This window comes from Hemibagrus wyckioides, linkage group LG18 (genome assembly GCF_019097595.1).
Source record: "Hemibagrus wyckioides isolate EC202008001 linkage group LG18, SWU_Hwy_1.0, whole genome shotgun sequence".
NCBI lineage: Eukaryota > Metazoa > Chordata > Actinopteri > Siluriformes > Bagridae > Hemibagrus > Hemibagrus wyckioides.
The window spans coordinates 20,377,362-20,403,947 of NC_080727.1; the positions used below are offsets into that span (position 1 = coordinate 20,377,362).

Below are 26,586 nucleotides of genomic sequence, written 5' to 3' on the forward strand. Positions count from 1 at the left end.
CCATCTCAACATCCTTCTCCTAGAAATCAAAGCCCATTGGGACAGTTTACAAAATGAAGCCAGCTAGTTCAAAGCTTGACAGTTTTCAGTCTTGACCTTGTTTCTCTCTCGCTTTCATTTGAACTTGATCTCGACTTGGCTTCGACTCCCTTAAGACTCGACTTTGAATCGATCTCGGCTAGTCCCGGCCGAGATGTTAATTCAGAAAAGTGTGAAAGCTTCTTAGCTTACCAATGGATGGAAGATGCAATGTCCATAGGCATGTTAGAATGTTCTGGAAGTTTCCAGCCTCAGTACTATCGAAGATATAAGTCAGCATATTTGAAATGGCATCACTGCTGATCCGACTACAATTAAAACCTGTGGCTCTGAAAGCGCTCTGTGGTGGTGACTGTAGAATTCACTTCATCTTGTAGTATAAGATATACAACAAAACCTTTAGCTGCCTCCACCTCCTTATTAGCTACCTCACTATTTTTTCAAACGATACAAACATGATCGATTGGCTAAATTGGATGAATTGAATTTTAATCCATATTTTTTTACTAGATTGTCTACATTTTTTCAGACATTCAGTAAATTTTATTTGCTCAGAATTTCCGTGATGTATATTGAAGAAGGGTCATAGTAGAGGTGTAAATACACAACCCTTGAAAGCTTGAAAGACATAAAATTGGACTTTGCTTACAGCATTAAAGTACTAGTATCCAAGAGTGGATCCGTATGCAGTAATGAAAGTGCAGTTTTGGACCGGACCATCTGATTTTGGCTGTCGCATACCTCGTTGAGCTGCTCCACCAAAAATCAGTACAGATGGAGCCGTCAAAAAATAGCGACTGGGCAAGAAGAAGGAAACATGGCAAACATCCTAGAGAACTAAATTAAAAATACAGCACAATGCTGCATAATACTGTAACAAAGCCCAAAGCTATACTACTTAATTCTCACTCAGTGAGCCGTCAGAGGAAATTGACCTACCTGAATCTGAACTATACATGTAGACGAATTTGGTCCACTTGTAGTGTTCCACCAGGCCAACCAGAGCATCCTGGAGCTGGGGTCTGAGCTGGATTACAAACTGATTGTTGGTGTCGATCGGGAAGCTGGGCGTGACGAAGCAGACATGTAGAGCCCCGCAGAACGACATCAACATGTTCATGGTCTTCTTGTCATACAGACCGATGATGGCGTAGACTCCTTTAGAGAACTGGGAACAAACTGTGGAGAAAAAAAAATGAAGGTTAAGTTGGGCATAGGTAGAGATGACAGCTCTGTAGTTGCTCTGGAGCTCAAGAAGCCCAAATATTTCAGATTTTTACCAATCCTGTATTTAGATTCATTCAAACATCATGCTTTGGTAAGTAGCATTGCCAGCTGTAGTGTCCGTTTTCGTGTCACCGTAAATAACAACGGTTATCCAAATTTGTCCAAACACTGACGCAAGCCAATACTCACAAAGCTCAAAAAGTCCAGCACAGTGTTTATATGTTGATTATATAACAAGTCCATCGCGCTTGAATATTCTTACTCTGTTCTAATGATGAAATCTAACACAACAGGCAGTTGTTTTTTATCAGTTCATCCATTTCTGGAAAAATTTCAGATTAAATTCATTTGGTTTAATTACCTCTTTTCCCAGAGGTGAAAAAAAATGGAATTTGCAGCTGTTTTGTCGTGATATTTTTCTGGATTTCTGTAACGTCACACTCCACAGTGGTGGTTAATGGCTCATATGAAAGTAGACACTCAGAGATTTAGAAATTTGTCATTTTTTTCATAATTATTTCTGTTTTTGCCTAGCCTACTAGGGGAAAAATTTCACAGAAAAGAATGTCTTTCCACACAAAGGTTTCTGTCTTCAAAGTGAATGCTGATATCAGACCCGTTTCTGCTCTCTTAGATGCTCCAAATTCTTGTTCATAAACAGCAAAAAATTTCTCTTCAACCACTAAAGTTCTGTGTAAGGGAAAAACACACGTCTAAAAGCCAACAGAGTCCTGACTCATTTTATATCAGACTCACAGCCAGAAAATCATTCATTAGTTTATGCTGATTGAAAATATCTGATGAGTTCAATGGAAAAAGAAAGGGTTAAACACAAAGCCCTTTATAAAATAATAACCCAGCTGATGCAAGTCCCAGTGCTTTAATGAAGCATGATGGCTCCTGGAACAGTTTTATCCCAAAGGTTCAAAATCAGTGCACTAACACACACTCTCTCTCTCTCTCTCTCTCACACACACACACACACACACACACACACACAAAACCTGCTAAACCTTCACAGCAATTAAAACACGATCATACGTAATAATCATAATATAATAATATATTATAATTTTGAATCAGAAGGTTGTAGATTCATTTTCATTAACATCACAGTCCAGGCATTAGTTCTGCCTGTAAGGTTTATATTAATGCACTCATTCTAATATGTTGTTGTTTCTATAGTAACAGCTCAGAAACACAGGGGACTTACATGATGGAAACTCCACAGAATCTACGACTAGTAATGAAGGGATGAAGAAAACGTGTTGCTGTTTAACAAACTTGGTTGATGCAATGGTTTAATGGATAGCAATGGGGATTCTTTTTTAAGATTTATGACAGATGCCATCCCTTTGTAATAGTCATAGTATTGTGAAAATTTTCCCATCACAGGAAAGCCTTCAGGATAGAAAGGTGTATACTTTCTATGTTCTCTGGAAAAATAAAAACAGCATATTTTCAGAAAGGGAAAGAAAAAATAAGAGATGTCCAAAAAATTGCAATAAACTCTTACCAGTGAAAATTTGTGATAAACTCTTACCAGTGAAAACACATATGTAATGGCTTTCTACGATAGCTGCACTCATGTTCTCTTCACGTAAAGCTAAGAAAGATTTTGTGATGATGACACATGACATGTCCTGGTCCAAATCTGCTGATAATCTGGGGTGATTTGGAAAAAATTGCAAGCGCCTCCAAATATCAATATCAGTTTCTCACAAAATCACAAAATCCTGGAGATACTATTCAAATGATCATTTTATTTGTCACCTACACAATCATATACAGTATAACATGCAGTGAAATGTATCAAATGTATCTTTATCAAAAAATAGTTAAAAATGTAATTATAATGTATAATGAAAAATTCAGTTAAATTTAAAATGGAACTAAAATGAAATTAGCTGTAAATAAAGTATTTAAAAATATATTAAATAAACAAAAAAACAAACAAACAAATAAATAAAGTAAAATAAAAAATAATTATAAGTAAAATAAGTGAAAAATAAATAAATCTTTTCTGAAAGAAAAGAAAATAGACAAAATACAGAAAACATGGCATATAAACACAATGACTGGTTTGATAAATATAGTATTGCTGTTTATGAATAAATACAAACACGCATATTTATATTGCAATATATTTGCAAAGTGTGCTCTGCAAAAATAAGTGTGTTGTTTACTCCAAACCCATACAATCCATCATGTCCATCATACCGTATCAGTAACGGCATTCCCCAGATAAGGACAAACAACAAACCCTGACCTCGTCTTAGTATTTGTTTTAACTTCTCTAGTAGGTAGGCATCGTGCTGTCCATCATTCTTGCCTTCACAACCTTCACACATACAAAGTTTGTATTCTTACCTCCAGGCGAGCATACTTTCAAACATCGCCAGTACATCCCAAGCTCCTTCGGGACTGGCTCCGCAAGCAGCAAACCTCTACTCTTCCACTCTGTGCCTGCTCTGTATATTCGTATATCAACCTCCATACAAATCAGCAACGTTTTCCTTAACTGATTGCACGGATTAACAAATGTCCTGTCATTACTCTGAGATTGATATCTCGTTGCTAGAGATAAAACTCTACACTCTACTGCATGGCTGCACAAAGCCATTACTTCTATCATTTGAGGAGATAACGGTACATTTCCAAGTGCATGTATTGAGGAAGGGGTATATATATATATATATATATATATATTCTCACTTCTAGATAAAAAAATCTATGGGTTAGAAAGTCTAAGGCAGTGGTGCTTGGTAAGGTTTGCGAGGTGTGATTTTGGCAGTGTTGTGCGCATATGGGGTCCAGAGTGCAGTGGAGTGAGAGAGGAGAGAAACAGCTTGCTTTTCAGCCTCAGGCATTCTCACCGATGCTGAGATGTTTGCGACAGACTGCTCCAGAGGAGAGCAAGCCTTTTTGATCTCCGGACTCCCTTGTGGAGATTTTAGGACAGGGCTGCATGGATTTGCTCTGGCAACCTCGCCTCTGTATCTGCTTTCTCTTTCTTTTTCGTGAATTTTTTTTTTTTTTTTTTTAGTCATAGCTAATTCCCACCTGCGAAATCTCACCTGCTGCATGACAACTACCAACCTTGGGAAACCTGTTTCCTGAGAGACACATCAAGTCTTTTCATACCGCTGGTTATGCACCATCACTCAGCTCTCCTATTCTCTATAGAGTTCTGACCAAGTCCTATGATTTTTTTCAGCGATTGTTTCATATGGTCTGTAAACTGTGGCATACTTGCACCTCAGAACTTCTGTCCTGTCCTCATCCTATTAGACTTATACACCAATCAGCCATAACATTATGACAGGTGAAGTGAATAACGCTGATAAGCAGCAAGTGAACATTTTGTCCTCAAAGTTGATGTGTTAGAAGCAGGAAAAATGGGCAAGCGTAAGGATTTAAGATGACTGGATCAGAGCATCTCCAAAACTGCAGTGGTCAGTATCTATCAAAAGTGGTCCAAGGAAGGAAAAGTGATGAACCAGAGACAGGGTCATGGGTGGCCAAGGCTCACTGATGCACCTGGGGAGCGAAGGCTGGCCCTTGTCATCCGATGCAACAGACGATCTGCTGCTGCTCTAATTGCTGGTTCTGATAGAAAGATGTCAGAATACACAGTGCAGTCCTATCAATGGAGGCCCTACCTCAATGGAGGCCCTACCTTGCAACCTACAGCATCTGTAAATATTAACCCTAGGAAATGAGACATTTGTGTACAGATTGTCCTGCAAATAAACACAACAGAAGACAATGATATCAGAAGACAACTTTTGACCTCTGATATCAAATATCTTCTATGTACCTTACTGTGGCGAGAATCTTCACGGGTAAGTTTTTCCCCCGCAATATTTTTGTAAAACTACCAACGGTTTTCCTTCACATTTGCATAAACTTTGTAATGTCTACATTTGCATTAATCATCATGCAAGGTTACAAATAAAATCCAATCGAGCATCTGTGGGATGTGCTGGACAAACAAGTCCAATCCATGGAGGCTCTACCTTGTAACTTACAGGACTTAAATGATCTGCTGCCAACATCCAGATACTACAGCACACCTTCAGGGATCTATTGGAGTCCATGCCTTGATAGGTCAGGGCTGTTTTGGCAGCAAAAGGGGAACCAACACAATTTCAGGCAGGTGGCCATAATGTTATGTCTGATTAGAGTACACCATTACAACAATCAACACACAGCATACAGCATACAGCTGCTGAAGAGTAATTTTATAATCCCATTATCAAGGCAGCATAGGTTCCCATTTGAGTTCTCCAAGTTTCTTCAAGTCTCAGGGTGTTATTTCTTGACACTGACACTCTGGTTCCTCTCAAAATTTCTTCCTCATTTCTTCCTCATACCACCGGTACCTCTGGCTTGCTCATTAGGGATGAATATAAATGTAAAAACATTTACTTTGTAATTTTTATTCTAGTTGTTAAAGTTTCTGTAACATTAAAAGTGCTATAAAAATAAAATTGAATTGAATTGAACTCTGGATTGGTCATTGGGGATCTAAATCCACACCCAGATTTCGGTAAAGCGAACAATATGTGGCAATATCTATTGCTATACAAATAAAACTGAATCGAATTCAACAGAACACAAGCAATTAGAGCCCAAGACTGTCTCGCTGTCATTCTTTCCACAATGAGAGCAAGCTGAAATGTGTCTACCTGCATTATTGAAATTCAGACAGACCACAGACTAGGTGTAGATTTTTGTCCTCCGGATGCACATCCTGTCGTGTTTTATTCCTTATGTAACATTTTAACGACGTTTTTGAACCCGTGAAGACGCAGACGTTTTCGCTGACAGACCCAGAGATCGTTGTTGTCATCGGTAATGAACTGTGAAAGATGTCTGTCTGCGTGGAATCTGATAAAGACAATAAGAAAGATTTGTTCCTTTTCTACTATCCACTGTTTAATATCGTCTACAGTAGTATTTTATAAGGATATGAGAATGAAATAAACCCCCAACCCCCAACTGAACTGACTTATAAGCCAAATTTACTCATCATCCTACAAAACCGAACTGTCATGTAACCTGTTACTCAGTAAAACTCATATGTGTCTGTGGAAAATTTTTTAACAAAATAGCTGCATTAGCCTACTGACTTTCTACCTTTTTTTAGAAAACAGTGGAAGCGCTGTTAGTGCTCATGCAAAATGTGCTTATTAACATAAAATATCTGTAGAAATATAGATGCGTATGGGCCTTTTTTAGTAAAATGGTAGCCGGCCTTTATTGCATAGAGGTCTAGTTAGACTTTATTAATATTTATAAGCATGTGTAAGATTTAAAAAAAACATAAATTTAGGACTTTAGCTTAGTAGAGTTTAAGCAATATTTATGCTTAATAAATCGAATTTCACATTAATTACAATAGGTATACTGTACAGCTACCAATCCATGTTTGTATATATTTTAATATTTTCTTTATATATTCTTTCCTTTGTTTGTACAGATATTTTTACACTGATCAGGCATAACATTATGACCACCTGTCTAATATTGTGTTGGTCTCCCTTTTGCTGCCAAAACAGCCCTGACCCATCATGCACTGTGTATTCTGACACCTTTCTATCAGAACCAGCATTAACTTCTTCAGCAACAGTAGCTCGTCTGTTGGATCGGATCACACGGGCCAGCCTTCGCTCCCCACGTGCATCAGTGAGCCTTGGCCGCCCATGACCCTGTCGCCGCTTCACCACTGTTCCTTCCTTGGACCACTTTTGATAGATACTGACCACTGCAGACCGGGAACACCCCACAAGAGCTGCAGTTTTGGAGATCCAGTAATCCAGCCATCACAATCTGGCACTTGTTTCTGCTCAAATCCTTACGCTTGTCCATTTTTCCTGCTTCTAACACATCAACATTGAGGACAAAATGTTCACTTGCTGCCTAATATATCCCACCCACTAACAGGTGCCATGATGAGATCATCAGTCTTATTCACTTCACCTGGTACTGCTCACAATGTTATGCCTGATTTTTACACAGATAGCCATGAAACATTTCAATGTGTTGTAACAGAATTTAAGTGTTCTCATAGCTATTTATTTCCATCAGTAGCTTTACATGCTATCAGCTTCAACCCTTAATCAGCAGCCCTTAATAATCATATCAGCTGACTGAGATCCAGAGATCCATTCTTTTGTCTATGGAGTCAGATTTTGTGTCAGAGTTGCTTTAAAAGGTGTTATAGGAGTGACAGGAAATCACTTCTTGTGATTAGATGGTCTGTAGAATCAAAACAATGCCAACAAAATGTAAATCCGATACTCTGACAATAAATCATTCAGGACTTAGAAGCATATTAAACAAAGTGTCTGTCTATTAAAACACCACGAAAGGATTAGGTGTTAATTAGAAATTGTTTGCCCCAAGCGAGGATAAAATTAACCTTATTCTCATTGAGCAGAGTCTTCTGTTTTTGCTGATACGGAGTGAACTGTGAAAAGCAGAATCTATCCATCCATCCTTCCATTCATTCATCTATTTTCTGTACTGATTATCCTACACAGGGAACCTGGAGCCTATCCCAGGGGTCTCAGGGAAACAAGACGGGGACCATCCCGGCACATATCTTATACACTCACTCACACACTCATTCACGGTATGAATGATTTAGAGAGCATGTATTTGAACTGAGACCCTAGGGAAAACCCTAGAGAATGGAGAGAATGTAGGGTGGAGGCGGGAATCGAACCCCTTAAAGTTAGTTGACTAACCGCTAAGCCTCCCTACAGCTGAAGCCAAGTCAGCAAAACACTGACAAACTATTCGAATAAAGGAGCAATTTGTAATTATCTGAGACTCTTTGCTGCCTGCAAGGTGAATTACAATCTCAATGAAAACATTGGCACGTCTTTCCTTTCGCTTTGTACGCCTGTTGTTGAAATAATCTCTGTCTAGTGCGTTGCATTTGCAGCGACTAAAGCTGAGCGTCTTTGTTCCAGCTGGCTTAAAAAGTGTAACAAAGAACATGATACAAAAATCTATTGATTTACAGTAAAAAATAAAAATAAAAATAAAAACACAATACCACAAATTATAGTTTTATTCAGGTCTCTTTAAAGAACCTTTTATGTCTTAAGTCAATATCCAGATGTATAGTTTCATCACACCTAAGCTGTTTTCCTGGAATTTAACAGATTTACCTCAGCCACAAGTTCCTAAAGATGTGAGCAGCAAGATGAACTAGCCCTACGTTCACACCAAAGCTTCTAAAGCTAACTAGCTGAAATCATTTGCTTGATTTAAATGCTAGGCTTCGACTTTTGTGAAAATCTAATGATGCTCTGGGTCATATTTATGTAGAAATCTAGAAAATTCTAAAGGGTTCACAAGCTTTCAAGCACCAGTGTATTTACACTCACTAATGACCTCTGCTACTTTTTCCGTGTTATTTTTCTCTTTAAACCGTTAATGTGAGGGCAGATATGACAGGATATGAGAGTTTTCTTCTGTTTTTGTGAGGCAAACATACAGTGGCTGAGAACAAATCAGAAAACAAAATAATAAATCAGAAAACACAATGACAATTTAGACAAACTGGAAAAGGAAGGTATACAACGATCGGGCATAACATTCCGAGCACTGACAGGTGAAGTGAATAAGACTGATGATCTCATCATGGCCCCTGTTAGTGGGTGGGATATATTAGGCAGCAAGTGAACATTTTGTCCTCAAAGTTGATGTGAAGCAGGAAAAATGGACAAGCGTAAGGATTTGAGAGAGTTTGACCAAAGGCCAAATTGTGATGGATAGACCACTGGATCAGAGCATCTCCAAAACTGAAGCTCTTGTGGGGTGTTCCCGGTCTGCAGTGGTCAGTATCTATCAAAACTAGTCCAAGTAAGAAACAGTGGTGAACCGGCGACAGGGTCATGGGCGGCCGAGGCTCATTGATGCACGTGGGGAGAGAAGACTGGCCCGTGTGATCCGATCCAACAGACGAGCTACTGTTGATCAAACTGCTGAAGAAGTTAATGCTGGTTCTGATAGAAAGGTGTCAGAATACACAGTGCATCACAGTTTGCTGTGTTTTGGCAGCAAAACGGGGACCAACACAATATTAGGCAGGTGGTCATAATGTTATGCCTGGTCGGTGTAGTTTGCGAATGGAACTCCACACATGTACAGGAAATAAAGTGTATATCCTGAGTGACAGATTTCTCGTCCAACCAGAGGTAAGAATTCCATTCGCAAACTATACCTACCTTTTGAATTGTCCTTGTGTTCCCGGATTTGTTATTTTAATTACGGATCTATTTTGTTTTGGGGTGTTATTTTGTTTTTCAGATTTGTTGTTGTGTTTTTGAATTTGTTATTTAGTTTTCTGATTTCTTATTTAGTTTCGCACTTCTCGGCCACTGTACAAACAGAAATGAAATGCAGCCAGGAACTAAAGTGGTGAGGAGGTTTCTGAAGAAATGTAGGAAGATTCACACCACAGAATAGTAATAGTAATAGTATTGGTGTGAAGAATCATTTGTGGGGGTTTTTAGATGTTTGGCTTTAACGTGTCATGCCTCCTTTGCGTAGAACTGAGAAAATCTCGGTTTTGCTTGTCACGACTGTTTACTCCAGACTACTTGTGAACGTAGGGCAGATCACGGTGCTCCTCCTTGGACTATATCACAGCTATGCAACAAAACAAAAAAACATTCACAAAATTCGTTTATAATAAATCCCCTTTCTGTAATTGCATCCAATTCCCACGCAGCATTATTGTGTACGCTAGCCCAGCTTGCTCCGAGCTAAAGCATCTCGCTCATCCTGTGCTATTAGTGAAGGACAGAGGTCATTCAGCCCCTCAGAGATGCACATCGTAGGATAAAAAAAAATTCAAGGCAAATCCCCAGCTGCTTTTATCATCCCCTGAGGTCAATTTCCTAGTGACCAAGCACATCAGGCTCATGAAATTCCTGTCCTACACAATCAACAATGACACTCTTCCAGCCAAACTATACTGTACAAACTGAAGAAAGCCCTCAATGCCTGACAGGGAGTTTATTTCAAACCCTGGAAGGGCAGGAAGTCCTTGCTAAAGGGCTGTGCAGCTGATCCAAGACCTGAGATATGTCAACTTGAGCTGAGGACAGAAAGCTTCAACTTACATTCTTACTTAAGGACACATTTTCTTATCTGGTAGGTCTTGCACAGGTAGCATCTCCTCCATCCCTCTCAGAAGAGCCATGTAATCCGCACAGAGGACACACAAAGGTCTTTTTGTTTGGAGGCTTCGTTTGATGAAAGCTGACTCAATGAGTCTCTTTGCAGCCTGGCTGATTGACATGCTGCAGACATTTGGCCTAGCTGCCTGTCAGGGTGAAAAAAAAAGGCTGATATCCGTATGAACAACCGCCTCAGAGAGCTTGTTCACATGATCACCGAGCTGACTCTCACAAAGCCATACAGCACCATGTGGACTCGCTCACGATCTTCATGTTTTCAGCAGTGCTGAAATGGTATGAAAACTTATCTGAATTTTAAAATGGACTTATGGGACGTTTTCAATCAGTATCAAGAAATGAATGATGCTGTGAGTCTGATAGAAAATGAGTCAGGACTCTGTTGGCTTTCAGTGTGTTTTAGACGTGTGTTTTTCCCTCTGTTAGATAACACAGAATTTTACTGGTTGATGATATATTTTAGCTGCTTGTGAACAAGCACTTGGAGCATCTCACAGAGCAGAAATGGGTTTGATATCAACATTTACTTTGAAGATAGAAAATCTTATATCTGTGCACATATTGCCCCTAGTAGGCTAGACCAAGAATCCCTGATTGTCTACTTTCACATAAGCTTCATATGAACCACCAGTGTGAAGAGAGACATGACAAACACATTCAATGCTGAACATGGACACAACCAAACAGGAACAAAAACGTCCATAAAATCTCTTTTCTCTTTGAGGAGATGCTTGGTGTAGTCTGTGCAAAACCTATGCAAAAGGTTTCACATATTATACCATATCCGGATAATGGAGAGTATAATAATATTATCAGCTGTGAAGTCAGGAACTGCTTGCTGGCAGTGGCGATCACAAAACCTCAGCTGGATGACGGAATGTGAAGTGACTCTGCATTAATGTGCAGTAAGCAGTATGTAGCCCTTTAACAAATAATCTATCTAATGCACAAACACAGAGAATTTCCATGCTAATTGCCGCTTAAGCATCTGACGCGCATATTTAATCATTAATAATCATAATCACTATTAAAAAATGTCACATATGACAATTTGTTTTTTTAGGTCAAAATCTAGTTTTCTGATTTTTGAAAGTGCAATTTCTGACCTGCGCTTGATTTTCTGCAACATCCCTAACAAACGTAATAAACATAAGAAACTGATGTTAAATACATACTCATGTAATATTGGAATATATTGAACATGGCATGAGAGATTTTGTTTTATGTTAATGAACCCTGTTTTACCTTCTTCCACTTTCTCATTAGCCTTTTCCAGAAAGCGAGGGAACCCATGGGGGTCTAGTCAGGAGCATGTCAGACGATGATTAAGGGGCGGAGCTTCCAGACAGCATCAGTAAATATCACTATACCTTAATATGTCAGTTGGCTCCTTTGCGAGGCTTTTAGTGATAAATACATACTCATGTACTTTGCCACTAAATCGCAAAGCTACTATGCAAAATGCACAAAGGTTGGAAAGTCTGACCATATAATCTCATCACACGGAACCTAATTGGACGTCGCCCCGGGATAATATAATGTACAGATATAAATCTGTGAATAAATCATACAAGCTATTGGGGATTTAAATAGCAAAGGTAAAGAAAAATCTAAAGAGAAAATGATGCGTAAATGTATTGTGATTAGGATGTAATGAAGCACATCAGCAGAAATACGGCAGTGTAACTACAGTGAGCGCTTATTCAAAGCTACAACGCTCATGCTATATACCTGTACGAGGAGTGTTAATGGAATAGATTTGATTCATCGACTGAATCACTGATTCACTGAAGTGATTCATTCTTGCAGCTTTTCCTTTTTACTTAAACAATAATAGAAAACGTATAAGAATTGTCAACTGCTTTGTTAAATTAGTTCATTTATTAAGTCTTTGTTTTTGAAAACATATTTGTGAATCTGTCTATCTATCTATCTATCTATCTATCTATCTATCTATCTATCTATCTATATATATATATATATATATATATTTTTTTTTTTTTTTTTTTATAGTATTTTTTTTACCGCTCCATTACACTAGCTGGCAGTGCTGACATTCAGGAGCAGTAGGAAACCCGGTGATGTTGTTTACAGAGAGCACAAAGTTTCTCTCATACTGTGGTACACATACGTGCCTCGTTTATCATTTATTCCCCATGTTCCGTCAGTCAGTTTATCATTTATCACTCACACCGCAAAACTACAATTAACATGCAGGGTAGTCACATAAGCATGGAATTAGCAATGAATAAAAAAACATGCAAATTAAAAACTCATTAAAAATGATGGTTTTTATAATCATCTAAATGATTTAAGCTCTTTATTTAGATTTATTTAGATATAGATAACAGGGTGATGTGAAGTTCTGTAGAAAAGCTTTTCATATCATTTGTATTCTGTTCCTGATTTGTTTTAATGAAATGATTAAGATGAATTAAGTCTTGGGTTTTCCTTAACCCTATTGAATCTTCGGGTATATGAGGAAAAACTGGACAAAATGACGGACAGCTGCTATGACGATACGGGAGATAACGACGCTTTGCTGCTTTCCCAGCTGTAAACACTCGGATTTAATATAGTAAAATTCACCCATTGGACAAGACAGTTGCCTAAAGGAGAAAGGCGGCATGTTGACGCCATAATTAGAGACAGATTCGGATCGCTTCAGGGTCTAAACACGATTCCCAGCACACGTACTCACTGTCACGTTCCCACTGACCCGACTAATAATCATTCAATTAACCACTCAGCTATAAATACAGACTCTGGACACTGACCAAATGTGAAGTATTGCTCAGCGTACTCATTTGTTGTGCTTTTCTCTTTGTTCATGAGATTCTGATTTTTACTCACACTCATTGTTCTGGTTTTTGGATTCCCTAACCTGAACCTCACCTAACCTGAACTAAAGCCTTTTACCTGCAACTAGAACAGTCTCTGCTGCCTGAATAATAAAGGTCATAGGACATGAAAGATGATTTTTTTCAATTTTTATTTATATATTAATGAACAACATATTATCTATGAACTGTTTTAAACTGTTTATAGACAGAGGTGTTGTTATGGAATGTCTGTGAGACATTGTCCTCTTAGCTATGGCAACTATAAACTCTCACCAGCCTATTAAAACTCCAGCTTCGGTCATGTGACTGAGAAACCAGGAAAAAACCTCCTGTGTCTTGAAGACTCTCCCATGGAGGAAAACAAGCATGCAGGGTTGGTCTGGTTTCAGACTCACGTGATTCTATTGAACCCTGGTGCATTCATGTTCATCTTACATCATCACGAATACACATGTACATGTTATTGTGATTTCGGATTCATTTTGTTTTTGGATTTATTTTGTTTTAAGATTTGTTATTGTGTTTTGGATTTATATTGTTTTTGGATTTATTCTGTTTTCGGATTTATTTTGTTTTCGGATTTATTTTGTTTACGGATTTGTTATTTTGTTTTTGGATTTATTTTGTTTTCTGTATTGTTATTTTGTTTTCTGATTTTTGCTATTTTGTTTTCTGATTTGTTATTGTGTCTTTGGATTTGTTATTTTGTTTTTTAATTTATTATATTGTTTTCGGATTTATTCTGTTTTCGGATTTATTTTGTTTTCTGATTTGTTATAGAAGCCTTCATGTCTGTGACCTTCTGGCTCTCCCTTTTAGTTATGCTGTCATAGCTAGTCTTGCCAGAGTCCCTGCCTGCACTTTACACATAATCTACATTGTCTTAAACATCACATGATCAGAATCATACTAAATATCTTTCTTCCTCTCTCTCTCTGTCTTTCTCTGTCGAGCTATACACCCCACTCCTGAGCTCCCAGTGTTTGCCAGTTTCCAGTGTGACCACTGCCCTACCCCTGGTCAGAGTCTCGTCACTTGGTGGTGCTCACTGATGCTGTGGATGGATCTGTGTGGACCAGGAGACAGCCATGGACAGAGCCACTTGGGGACTTTCATACAGTCACAGATCTGCCATTACATCTATCAGCTTGTGACAGCAAAGTATTAGTGTCTATAATGACCTCAGAAACTACACTGACCTAATAGTTCCTCATGGGCCACTGATTTCTGTTGTAGAAAGGACATTAATCAGTTACAGTTACATTATTTACTGTTTAGTGTCACCCAAATGAGGATGGGTTCCCTTCTGAGCCTGGTTCCTCTCAAGGTTTCTTCCTTATTCCATCCCAGGGAGTTTTTCCTTGCCACCGTCGCCACAGGCTTGCTCATTAGGGATAAAATAGGATAAAATAGTCTAATTATAGAATTTAATAATTTATTCTTATTTCTAGTTATTTAGTTATTTTTATTTTTTATTTTCATTTTTCCCCTGCCCTTTCTCTGTTTCTCATCTTTTGTAAAGCTGCTTTGAGACAATGTTCATTGTAAAAGGCGCTATACGAAATAAATTGAATTGAATTGAATTATATTGTTTTAGGATTTGTTTTTTTATTTTGCACTTCTCAGCCTCTGTAGGAAACTAATGATGTCATTATCGACAAAAGCACACTTTACTTCAAGTTGCGTTCACATTCACGGGAATTGCAGCACAGTTGCACTGCAACCGAACCCACACCACATCCTACAGTTAGTCTCGGGTTCGGTACCACAGAGCACTTCCTGTTGTACCACATGACAGCTTTTTTTCCATGTTACCAAATGTTTATGCAAACTGTATTCTGTTTCAGACTAAACTAGCAATGTGAAAGCCTCCTTTTACTAACCGTTTATGGAAAGAAAGCTTCACTGTACCACATAAGTAATTATATATTTTTAGATGATAAACAACAACTGGTTTTTAAATCTGATAGAATCTGAATAGATTATACACACATCTGGCCTACAAGTTCATATGTATGAGGTGTTACTATAGAAATGATATTGTGTTAGTAGCACAGCATTAATATTTATCTTTTCCACTAAGGGAACATCGTAAGCATTGATGCTCCCTGGTTTTTGTTGTGGATTTTTTTTTTTAAAAAAGGGAAGGTTTATGCGATTAAGAGAGACAGCTCTTAAAATGGCCGACTCCCTGATCGGTACTGAACTAGGCAGCTGATTGAGACACATCTTGTGGTACCTGACAATAACCGCTCTGAAACACTCCTTCCTTAGTACGGTACGTATGAATATCATCGAATGCTTGTAAACAACCTGATGTCTGCCTCTCCTTCTACAAGGTAAAGAAATGTCTCGGGAGAATCAGACTCTAGAAAATACAATTCTGTCCCTGTCCTGATGTTGTCTTTCAACTCTGTCTTTCTTGCTCCATCGTCGGAAAATGTTTCTTGAAATGGCATTTTTAATCACTTCTCCAGAGAGCCATGTCCTATTCCAGCACAATATCGCCTTTGTGCATAAATGGATTTTTAACAACTCTCGTTCTACGTTCTATTATGACGCTGAGAACAGGGGCACCGCTACTCGAGAATAAACTTTGGAAAAATAATCACGTCGCTTATGAGACGATGAATAATAGATTAAATGAACGTGGCAGACGCGGGCTGTGCCGAACGATTAGCGCAGCTCCTCCAGGACGCAGACACTTAGAGAGGGCTTTAAAGCTGCCATTGGAGCAAAGTTGCAGCGCAATGTGAATAGTTAGCATAAGTGGCCTCCTTCGTCTATGTACACCCTGCTGGCCTTCAGATGCTATATGGGTCATTTCTTTTTTGTGATCATGAGAAAGCCAGCTGAGGGAAACATGGGGAATAAAAAAACTCTGGTTAACAGCCCATAGCTTGATGTCAGGAAAGAAATAAAGAAAGATGAATAAAGAACATAGCAGCCCAAACGGCTTAGAAATTAAGAATTTAATGCAAGGACACTATCAGTATCTATATATACTGTACAGCTGTGTTTTCTGAGGGAATCAAAATTCTTTGCGAGATTTATATCTGAACCTACACATTGGATTCTTTATATCTGATCCTACACTATACAGTCAATGGTTTGTGAACATCTGACCATCACACCCATATGTGGTTCTTCCCCTAAATTGTCGCCACACACTTTTCTAGAACGTTTTTCTATGTAGTATTAAGATCTCCGTCTCTAGAACTAAGAGCCCTAAACCTGTTCCAGCATGACAATGCACCCATGCACAAAGCAAGAAGTAGAAGAACTCAACAGTCAGAGTTAATTCAACCCCACTGAACACCTTTGGGATAAACTGGAACACCAAATCAACCCCAAACCTCCTCACCGTCATCACATTTTACATTTTTGGCATTTGCCAGACACCCTTATCTCATTTTATACACCTGAGCAATTGAGGGTTAGGGGCCTTGCAATCCATAACATTCTGATCAGTATTCCAACACCTTAACCACTAAGCTACCCCCACCCACCCACCCATCAGCATCCAGGTCAGTGATTCTCTCTTAGCTGAATGAACACTAATCCCCACAGTCAGGCTCCAACATCTAGTGGAAAGCTTCCCAGAATATGGAGCTTATTACAACAGCAAAGTTTGATGAAATGTGGAATGGGATGTTCAACAAGCACAGGTGTGATGCTCAGGTGTTCATATACTTTTGGCCATGGAGTGTAGGATTATTTCTTGCTATAAATGGTATAGGCAGTGAAAAAAAATTCTTCAGTTAAAATGCTTTGGTATGTCTATGTATCAGACGGTCTCGGGGAGGCACCTTGCAGAGTGAAAGAAACAGAAACTAAATAAGATAACGAAAATCAGAAGATAAAGAAGAACTGTCAGTCATGAATCTTGTCAATCTTGAATCGTTCAAATCGATCTGGAGAGGAAACACAGAAAATGGAAAAGCAGAAGGAGAGAAACTAAACCAGAAAAAACTTAACTGTTAATTGAAATGGAAAATGTTCATGTCTAACTAGCTGGCTAGTTACTATCTAGAAGGAGAAGTGCTAGGCTAGCACACTTCAACTTCAGCTTGCTATAACAACAGCAGCTTGTTCTCTCATCCAACACAATGAATCATTAATTCTGTTTATTCTTGGATGTAAAATATTATTTAGTGCCGGAGTGTACGCTGTCGCTCTGGGCCCCCAAATACACACCTTACACACCAGCATCAATACACTGATTATCTTCTGTCTCATTGATATGCTAGTTAAAAATTCAGACATGATCTTTGTTTGTACTCATCGCTGATGAATTTAGATGGTTGTGTTTCCCAAAAACAATCAATACATTCCAAACCATCTATTTATTCAAAATAATGATTTTATATTCACTTACATCCCTGTTATAAACTATGCAGTCTCCTCAGGTGCTGCCTCAGTTCCTCACAACTGTGCAAGAAATAATGAGCTGGGCAGGTCATCAGCTATCTATGATTGGTGCTTCTTTTCTTTTAATCACCTCCAATGACAGATTATGATAATGCGTATCTTCATTACAGGACACTGGGACTAATACCCCTTCATTTGCATGTGCATGTCTGTTTCATTTTCAGCCGGGGATCAGGAGTTCAGGAAGGACAGCAAGTGACGAGCACATCATGCATATTACCGTAATACACTCTGTGCTGCTCGGTTGACATTTTCAGGACATGAATTGGCATTTTTAAACTGTTTGGGACTTGCAGTGAATTCCTAATAAGGCCAAATATCTGTTTAATAGTGCTTTCCTTTTGACATTTGTAAAGTGTCTCTTTTTTTGACAGGAAGAGTGGCTTCAAAACACGCACGCACAAATGAGCACCGAAGAGGATTTGTCTTTGCAAAAACACACTAAAAATGGCACCCTTGTCAGAAATGACAAATATCCCATTTATCAAGGACTTGTAGTCGTTTCTCACCACAACAAACAGACAAATGTTTGTGGACATGGTTGATGAGTTCATGGTATTACATCAGCCAGCCTTCTAATCAGGCCTTCAAAAGACATTCAAGAGTTTTCCTCCCTGTGCTGCTTTCATACCAATTTTCAGACCATACCAAATGAAGTAAACAAGATTGACATCTTATTTGGGATCTTATTATGGAGGCAAAGAATTCATTTTGATGGTGTTCGGAGCGGACTCTTTCATCATGTTCCGTATGATGAGTTGGGCCAGAGAGTTGCACACAATCAAGGGATGAGACTCAAAGCAGGTAGCGCAAACACGCCCTGATGAGAAGACTCTCTGGTCGTGTAGGTAATTAGCTCTGTGTAATTGCTTTCACTTTCCACACATGCTAGACGCAAGAGCCCACTTTGAAGTGCACACTCTCCCAAGATGCTCCGCATTCACAACTAATGCAATCATCCCGGGGATCAATCACAGACATTTCCACAGTACTGATGGCCAATTACGCGGCGTTTCCAATAGCTTCTCAGGGCATCATCAACGTGCAATGAAAAAGCATGGGGAGCTTTCAAAAAGCAATTGAACTGCTAATAGTTGGCAGAGACGCCTATAACAGGGATTGATGTTTCATCCTAAATGCACCTTCTACCAAAAAAACAAATCATAAAATATTACATATCACATCTTCCTAATCTTCCTCAGGACCTTTTGCAGTGTGATGATAAGGATCGAATACCGTTCTGTCTAGAGCTGACATAAATAATGCCAGTTCCCCGAGTTAACCTCAGACTTCAAACAAGACGAAGGCGCACTTGCGAGCAAGTGAGTCGAGGTGAGGATTTTCTCATCATCTAAGCTGTCAGCGGGATTTAGAAATGCACCACATGCCGAATGCACCTCTCGCCTTCGCTCGTGAACGCAGTCACTTTTGATGTTCAAGTAAATCACACAGTAATCTTGTAATGACGTAAGAGAAAGCTTTGTCTCTTGGCTCTTTGTCTTGTGTTGCTTTGTTCTCATCGAAACAACATGCTTAATGCTTTCTAGTGCAGTTCTTCCAATTAAGTAGCAACTCCGGTTCTTTTAAGCCACATCTAGGGTTGATTTTAGACGATACCGAGTATGTGTTGAGAGCACAAATGCTGGATCAGTATTTTCTTGAACTCATTGTATGCTGGAAGGATTGCATGCTGTAAATTTGAGCATGACGCTGTCAGACGTGACACAGATCATGCACGTGAATACGCAACACAGACTGGCTGAGATGATTTGCATAACTAACAGATGCTTGCAAAGAGCATGCCCAGTTATATATATATATATATACATATATATAAAACAAAAAAGTATATGCAGTGAAAATGGAAAAAAATAGGATTGTGCAATCTGGATCTAACCCTCCTTCATATCCTGCAGCATCCACGAAAGAAATACAGTATCTAATACAATCCAAAAATATCCACTTTGGGGGAAAAATTTAAAAGGAAAATTTATTGATGGATAAAAGCCCGTAGTTAAAGAAGAGCTGGCACCTTTAAATCCTCACTGCACAACTTTGAGTGCTGCAACAGATTCCGAAGTCATGACCGTGACTTTTTTATTCCCCACTCTTCCCTAAAGGCTGTCTGTGCTCATCTGTCCTCGTTGCATGCTCGTCTATCCAGAAGTCACTCCGTTTTACAGAGAGAGCATGGCGGACACGCTTCATTTCTCATTAGAAAGGCGAGGAGTTTGAAGGCGCGTGCACGGCTCGGCGCGAGCGAACAGGTGCTCGAGACAATGTGTCATTCATGTGCTTTTGGGTCTAGTCACGCAAATGTTCGAGATAGAGACTGAGACACAACTTACATGCGTATGTCATGGCGAAACTGCTGCCCACGTCCACCATGTCCACTTGTGGCACCAGTTTGGGGAGCTCGTGCTGCTGAGATAGCGCGAATCGGAACACCTCATATTCATGCGAGTCGGTCGGGAACAAACCGCCTGCCAAGACAGAAAAAGCATTGCACAAAGATTACAACTTCACGCGGTTCTGATGAATAAAAACACAAGTGTAGGTGCGCTAGAAAGACGCGCGCGACTCCACTCACCTATATTAATGTTACTTGGGAAACTCGAGCACGAGCACCAGCCGAGCAAGCTGGTGAGCAGTAAGGCCAGGCTTGGCTCCATGTTTCCTTTTGCATTTGCGAAAATGAGCCGAATTCCGAATATATATCCCACTGAGCATCCGCCGCTTCACTTTTACAGCGCGGCCGTGAGCGCGTCGAATGCACGCTATAACGCTAGCGCGCGCTCCGCGCCGCACCGCACCGCACACCACAACACACCGCACCGCACCGCACCGCACAACACCGCGTACTCTGTCTCGATATGCAGCGTTATGAGCGAGAATGGCAGCGCTACGCACGGCTACGGAGATTTAAACACGTCAGCAGAGACCTTAACACGAACACACACGCTTGCGTTTTTCACCCAACAGGATGAGTGCGCTCTGGCGGACAATTCCCCTCCCGGCTTTATTCTCCGCGGCTCTGGAAAGCACACATCACAACTCATGTGTCCATTGGATGATGGACGTTCCGTTTGCGTGTCTGCCTGTAAATAAATTAGATTTATTTCTATAAAGCAACACTAATTCTAAATAAATAAAGACAAACCATAAATAAAACCGAAACAACAAATAGCTGAATGTTATTATTATTTTATTATTATTATTATTATTGTTGTTGTTGTTGTTGTTGTTAATAATAATAATAATAATAATAATAATAATAATAATAATAGTATATATCAGTAGTAGCAGTATTTTTGGTGGTGTTGCTGCTGTTGTCATTATTATTGTCATTATATTTATTATTAATATATTATTATAATTGCAGGAAATCCCAGAATGCAGAATGGCCAAATGTGGGTTTTTTTGTGCAGCCCACACTTTGGCATACTCACACAAATCTAATGTGGGACCACCACAGGACCCTTATTATTATTATTATTATTATTATTATTATTATTATCATTATTATTATGCCGCCTTCCAAGTCCATGCTCAATCCTGATCCCGTGTTACTGTCTGCCCTGTGGTTTGCATGTTTACATTAGTTTTACGTGGGTTCTCTAGTTTCCTACCTGGATAGAAGACTCTTAGCTGTGAATGAAGGTGTGAATGATGTCCTGTAATAAATTGGCTTTCCATCCCTGGTGAAAATCCACTAGAAAATCCAAACTAGCTGGCGATCAGTTCATATAATCAGTGGCATCCTATTTTTTCAACATTGTGGCAATTGTAGTGGGTATGGAGGAGGGTATGGCGCTATAAGGATAGATTATCCTGTGTTTGAGTTTAGATGTAACTTTTAGATGTAATTTCAGATCTCTGACTATAAGAAAAATGAAGAAAGTCCTGAAGGCATCTTTAACACAGGATGTCGTTTCAATATGGCCTCTAACACTGTCAGCAATACATAAAATATCCCTTGTCTAATTTAAATGAGTTTACTGTAGTATTTACTTTAGTTAATTCAACACACATTTCCGGCATTTGGCAGACACCATTATCCAGAGCTACCTACATTTTTATCTCAATTTATGCAACTGAGGGTTAAGAGCCTTGCTCAAGGGCCAACAGTGGCAGCTTGGTGGACCTGAGACTTAAACTTACAACCTTCTGAACAGTAGTCCAACACCTTAAACACTAATCCACTACCATATTAGTTGGTTACATTGGTAACAGTTTTGAGAAGGTAAATAAACTCAGGAATGTTAGCTGGCTAGCTTCTTCCTAACATGCTTTGCTCATGTTTTGTCCTAGTTTGTGTTTCAAACACTCAGAGCTCAAAAATGATATTATATAGTATTATAAGTTCAGTTTTTCCCTGTTTCAAGAACCCAGAAGAAATCAGATGCAATAGGGCACCACTGTATTTTGCATAACATCTGTTTGTTGAGATTTTTCGACAATATCTAGAACCTGTAATTGTAATCAACACAATCTAGACATGAGTCATCAAGTCTGCGTGAACTGCACAGGAAACAGACCTCCCAGAGGTGGGATTTGAGGCTGGTGTTGAGGTGGCACACAGGGTGGCTTAATTCAGATAGGCAGCTGCTACCAAGTGCTATGCCACTGTGTATAATTGGTGCTTATTTTTGTTAAGACACACTCTGGGATCAATGTTTCGATGGGAACAGTGCTTTCCATACATTTCTAGGTTCAATGCATATCTGCAGGTTTGCTGTTATCTCCTGTAAATGTAAATGTTTTAAACAATACCCTTTAAAGGCTAAATCCAACTTCTGGCCCTACAGCCTACAGACTATTCCTTCTTCCAATGTTCCTCCAGACTCCAACTCACCAGTTAATTACCAGGTTTAGTAGGTGTTCTGGAGCAGGGATATCTCAACTCCATCTCAACTCTATTCCTCCAGGGATGTAATGTAACTTCATAAACCCACAACTTGTGGTTAGAAAACAGAGTGGTGACCCAGCATATTCTTGCTATGTAGGGCAATGAATGTGCTGGGAATAGGTTTCACCAACTTCAAACTAATAGATGCAGTCATTAACTGGAACCTGCTGCAGTGGCTTTGTCTCTGCTGTAATTATTCGCAAATAAATTTCAAACTCTTCAGGGATTCGTACGGAAAACTCGTCAATTCATAAGGGGTACCTTTGAAGCGTTCTTTGTGCACTTTTCAAGACTTTTAATGAAATGGGTGTTTTATTGAAAATGGCAAAAACCACCATTCAGTTGCGCAGGGCTACGACTCTAGACAAGATATCCTTCCATACACCACATGGGAAATATGTATGGTTTGTGGGTTGAAAGTGTGCTGAGACACAACACAAGTAAATTGATTTTTATTGGTGAGCACAAGCATATTTTAACCAGCCTCCCATTGGCCACATTGTGGAGGTCATAGGTTAGTTCTCAAAAGAGCAAGCCCAAGAGGTTTATTTCATTACTTATGCTTCGATCACCCTAAATGCTTACAAGAAGGATCTTCTGTGCAGGTGATTTCCGCAAATGTAGATTCCCGAAGAAGTGTTTTAAAGGCATGCAGTTTCTCTTCCATTGTGGTTCTATGTTCCAGTACAATATTCTAGACTATTGAGTTTAAAGTCCAGGCTGTTGGCTTGCATTTTAATGTATTCTAACACATCAGGGATTTTTCAAGTTTTACCTTGTCACAAAGCCTCCCTGTCTAATTCTTTGGGAAAGGACTTGTCTAGCAGCATGATGGAATTGAGTTTCTCAAAATAACAGGACTGGTTGAGTAAAATCTTGCCTTTGAGTTCCATTTGTTTTTAAAAAATTAACCTTTTTACCAGTACTCTGGTGCACCAGACTGCAGACAGAATAGAAATCAGCTTGTGGGGCATTTTCAATCAGTGTAAACAAATGAATTATTTTATGGTTAGGAGCCTGAAAGGACTCTGTTGGCTTTCAGTGTGAGACGTGTGTTTTTCCTTCTGTTGGATAACCTTACACAGAATTTTAGTGGGTGAAGATCTTTTAGATGCTTATGAACAAGCACTTGGGGCATCTCAGAGAGCAGAAATTGGTTTGATGTCAACATTAACTTTGAAGATAAAAATGTTTGTGTAGAAATGATTTTTGGATGGTTTTCTATGAATACATTGCTCTAGTAGGCTAGGTAAACAACAGAAATACTTCTGAAACACTACAAATTCTTAAAGCCCCGAGTGTCTACTTTCATATGAGCTTCATATTAGCCACCACTGTGGAGTGAGACATGACAAAGACATTCAACAAAACATGAGCAAATTCCATTTTTTTGTCCTTTGAGAAAAAGAGTTAAGATACGTTTTGCACTCTTTTACATTTCAGTCATCTGGTCCCTTTATTCTTCTAGCAATTAAGCAAATTGTGTTTTTGCTTCACAAATCACTTTATAGCTTCGAAATCAGTGTTGTTCAATGACATTACCACTACTGATGAGGAAGAAGGTATTTTGAATAAACCTTTTCGGAATAGCTAGATACATCTTCCATGCTAGATTATCAGAAAGCATTACAACAAATATATGTCCAGGGTCTCCATCCTGAGCTTGGGTTACTGTCTATATGGACTTTTACATGTTCTCCATTTACACATGGTTTCCCTCTGGGTTCTCTGGTTTCCTTCCCCCTTCCAAAGACATCCTGTTAGGTGGATATGGTTTAAGATCAGCTTTACAATTTCCCTTCACTGGAACCAAGAAGCCCAAACCTGAGACAGGTTTCAGACAGAGCCTTTGGGATGCACTGCAACACCAAGTGCACCCCGGGCTTCCTCACCCGACATCAGTGACTAACCTCACTAATGCTCTTGTGTCTGAATGAACAAATCCCCAGAGCCACGCTCCAACAGCTAGTGGAAATCCTTCCCAGAAGAGTGACGCTCATTATAAGAGCAAAAAAGGAATAAGATTTTCAACAAGCACATAGGGACATGATGGTCAAGTGTCTACAAATATAGTGGATTACCCCTAGTTGTAATTTCGTGTCTGAGTGTGTGTGTGTGTGCGTGTGTGTGTGTGGTAACTGTAATGGACCTGTTTCCTATATCTCATGCCGAGTGTTCTGGGGATGGGACCTGGACATTTTAGTTCAGAAAACTTTCAGAAGATTTTTCCAACAAGACCGGTCCAGTTTGTATTTACTCTACTTACAGCCTGCTTTCTGTTTGAGTTCGTGTTTCCGGTAGTCCTCCTTCTCCAGCACCATGCTCAATAACACCCTGTGGTCACTGTTCCAAAATGCTCTTGTTTATTTTGTGTGGTCTCATTAGTCAGCCTGGATTTGCCCCTTAGTCTGTGTTTACCTAGCCCTCAGCTTGCATGTGCTCTTTCTGAAGTCCTGCACTTGTTTCTCCAGCATGTCTGTGCTATGGATTCCAAGAGATTTCCTACACTTCTGTTTCTTCCTGCTTGTTTGTAACCATAGTTTCCAAGTCCCTTTGTTTTTCTCTTCTCTGTCCCATCCATGTTTTGTTGTCTGCTGATTTTAAAATCTCGGCCTGCCCTTTTAGATTTATGAGTCTGGAGTTACCTTTGATAAACATGCCTGGATGTCTTTGACCTCACCTCTGAATGTTTCTGAGATAAGCCTCGGTAAAGAGACTCCGCAATCACACCCTGACTCTTGGCTCTTAGTTATTCCAGACCTGATAGGTGAAATAATTCTTCTATTCGTTTTAAATAAAAATGTGGTGTTTTTATGCGGCACTGTATGGAAGAAATCCCATTTTTTTTTACATTTGGATTAAAGTATAGCAACTTTCTAACACGAGCCAAGGAAACCTCAAGAATTCAATTTTGGCCAAGTGTTATGAGTTGCGTATTACAATAACACCATGATATTACTTACTCATATAATGTAACTGTGTAACTAATATAACACTTTTGCAAGGTGCACCAAAACTGGGACAATAAATCAACGTATAAATAAAACACACTCTACGAAAGAACAGGCCTAAAATACAGTATGGACACTACAATACAGGGCAAGCCCTAAAACAATCTGCACATGTTACTAACTGAGCAGAAAGATGGCAGGGGCTGACATTTTCCAAATCACCAGTGACATTATGAAACATATTTCAATTTCAACTCATTTATAAGAAAGATTGGTTCTCGAGTCTTGGACTTGCGACTCAAGTCACCCTCCAGTTTCTTGTGTACTGACCTGAGAGTAACTCAGATTGAATGCAAATGTTATTCATTCATTAATCTTTTTTCTTTCATTCATTTATCAGCAACTGAATTATCTTGGTCTTCGGCAGGAATACAATCTGTACGATATACCAGTTCATCACTCACACACACACACACACACACATTCACAAACCTGCAGGACATACACAAAGACACAAAGAAGAACATGCAAAGCTCTACGCATAAGGCAATGCCCAGTGGGTTCTCACTGTCAGATGTTCCTCTAACAATAGAACTCTGGTAAAAGAAAATGGACAAAAAAAGAACTAAAACAATGATTAAAAAAAAAAAGAAGAAGAAGATAACTCTTCTTGCATGATAAATCAGGGTGATCTTGGCTCATGCAGAAAATGAGGTCAGTGTAAAAGTTTTCAAACTGACTTTGAGGTAATATGGATGCTTTTATCTGTATGGTTTATGTTTTGGCATCATATATAAAGCTGTCCTGTGAGTTTTAAATAATGGTGCGTCATAAGATTATCAGCAGGATTAACAGTAAGATTATCAGCAAGATTATCAGTAAAATTATCAGCAAGATTATCGGTAAAATTATCGATAAGGTTATTGGAAAGATGTTCAGAAAGATCAATGGTAAGATTATCAGCA

General features: G+C 39.1%; 1 protein-coding gene across 7 annotated transcripts in view; it reads right to left on the minus strand.

Annotated features, from left to right (window-relative positions):
* The window catches only part of gria1b (glutamate receptor, ionotropic, AMPA 1b), an 81,329-nt gene extending 60,557 nt beyond the window's left edge, over positions 1 to 20,772 (minus strand). For 5 of the 7 annotated variants that reach the window (XR_009207260.1, XR_009207259.1, XR_009207261.1 and 2 more), the window contains exons 1-3: positions 20,352 to 20,772; positions 20,110 to 20,244; positions 979 to 1,218 (exon numbers count right to left, since the gene is read on the minus strand). Coding sequence is in view for 3 of the 7 variants with exons in the window: in XM_058416031.1 (XP_058272014.1) it covers positions 979 to 1,218; positions 20,110 to 20,244; positions 20,352 to 20,433 (457 nt within the window). In the remaining 4 variants the exon portion in view is untranslated. The remainder of the gene's footprint in view (positions 1 to 978; positions 1,219 to 20,109; positions 20,245 to 20,351) is intronic. The other 2 variants (XM_058416028.1, XM_058416029.1) reach the window with 2 other exon arrangements.
* Between the last annotated feature and the right edge of the window lie 5,814 nt (positions 20,773 to 26,586).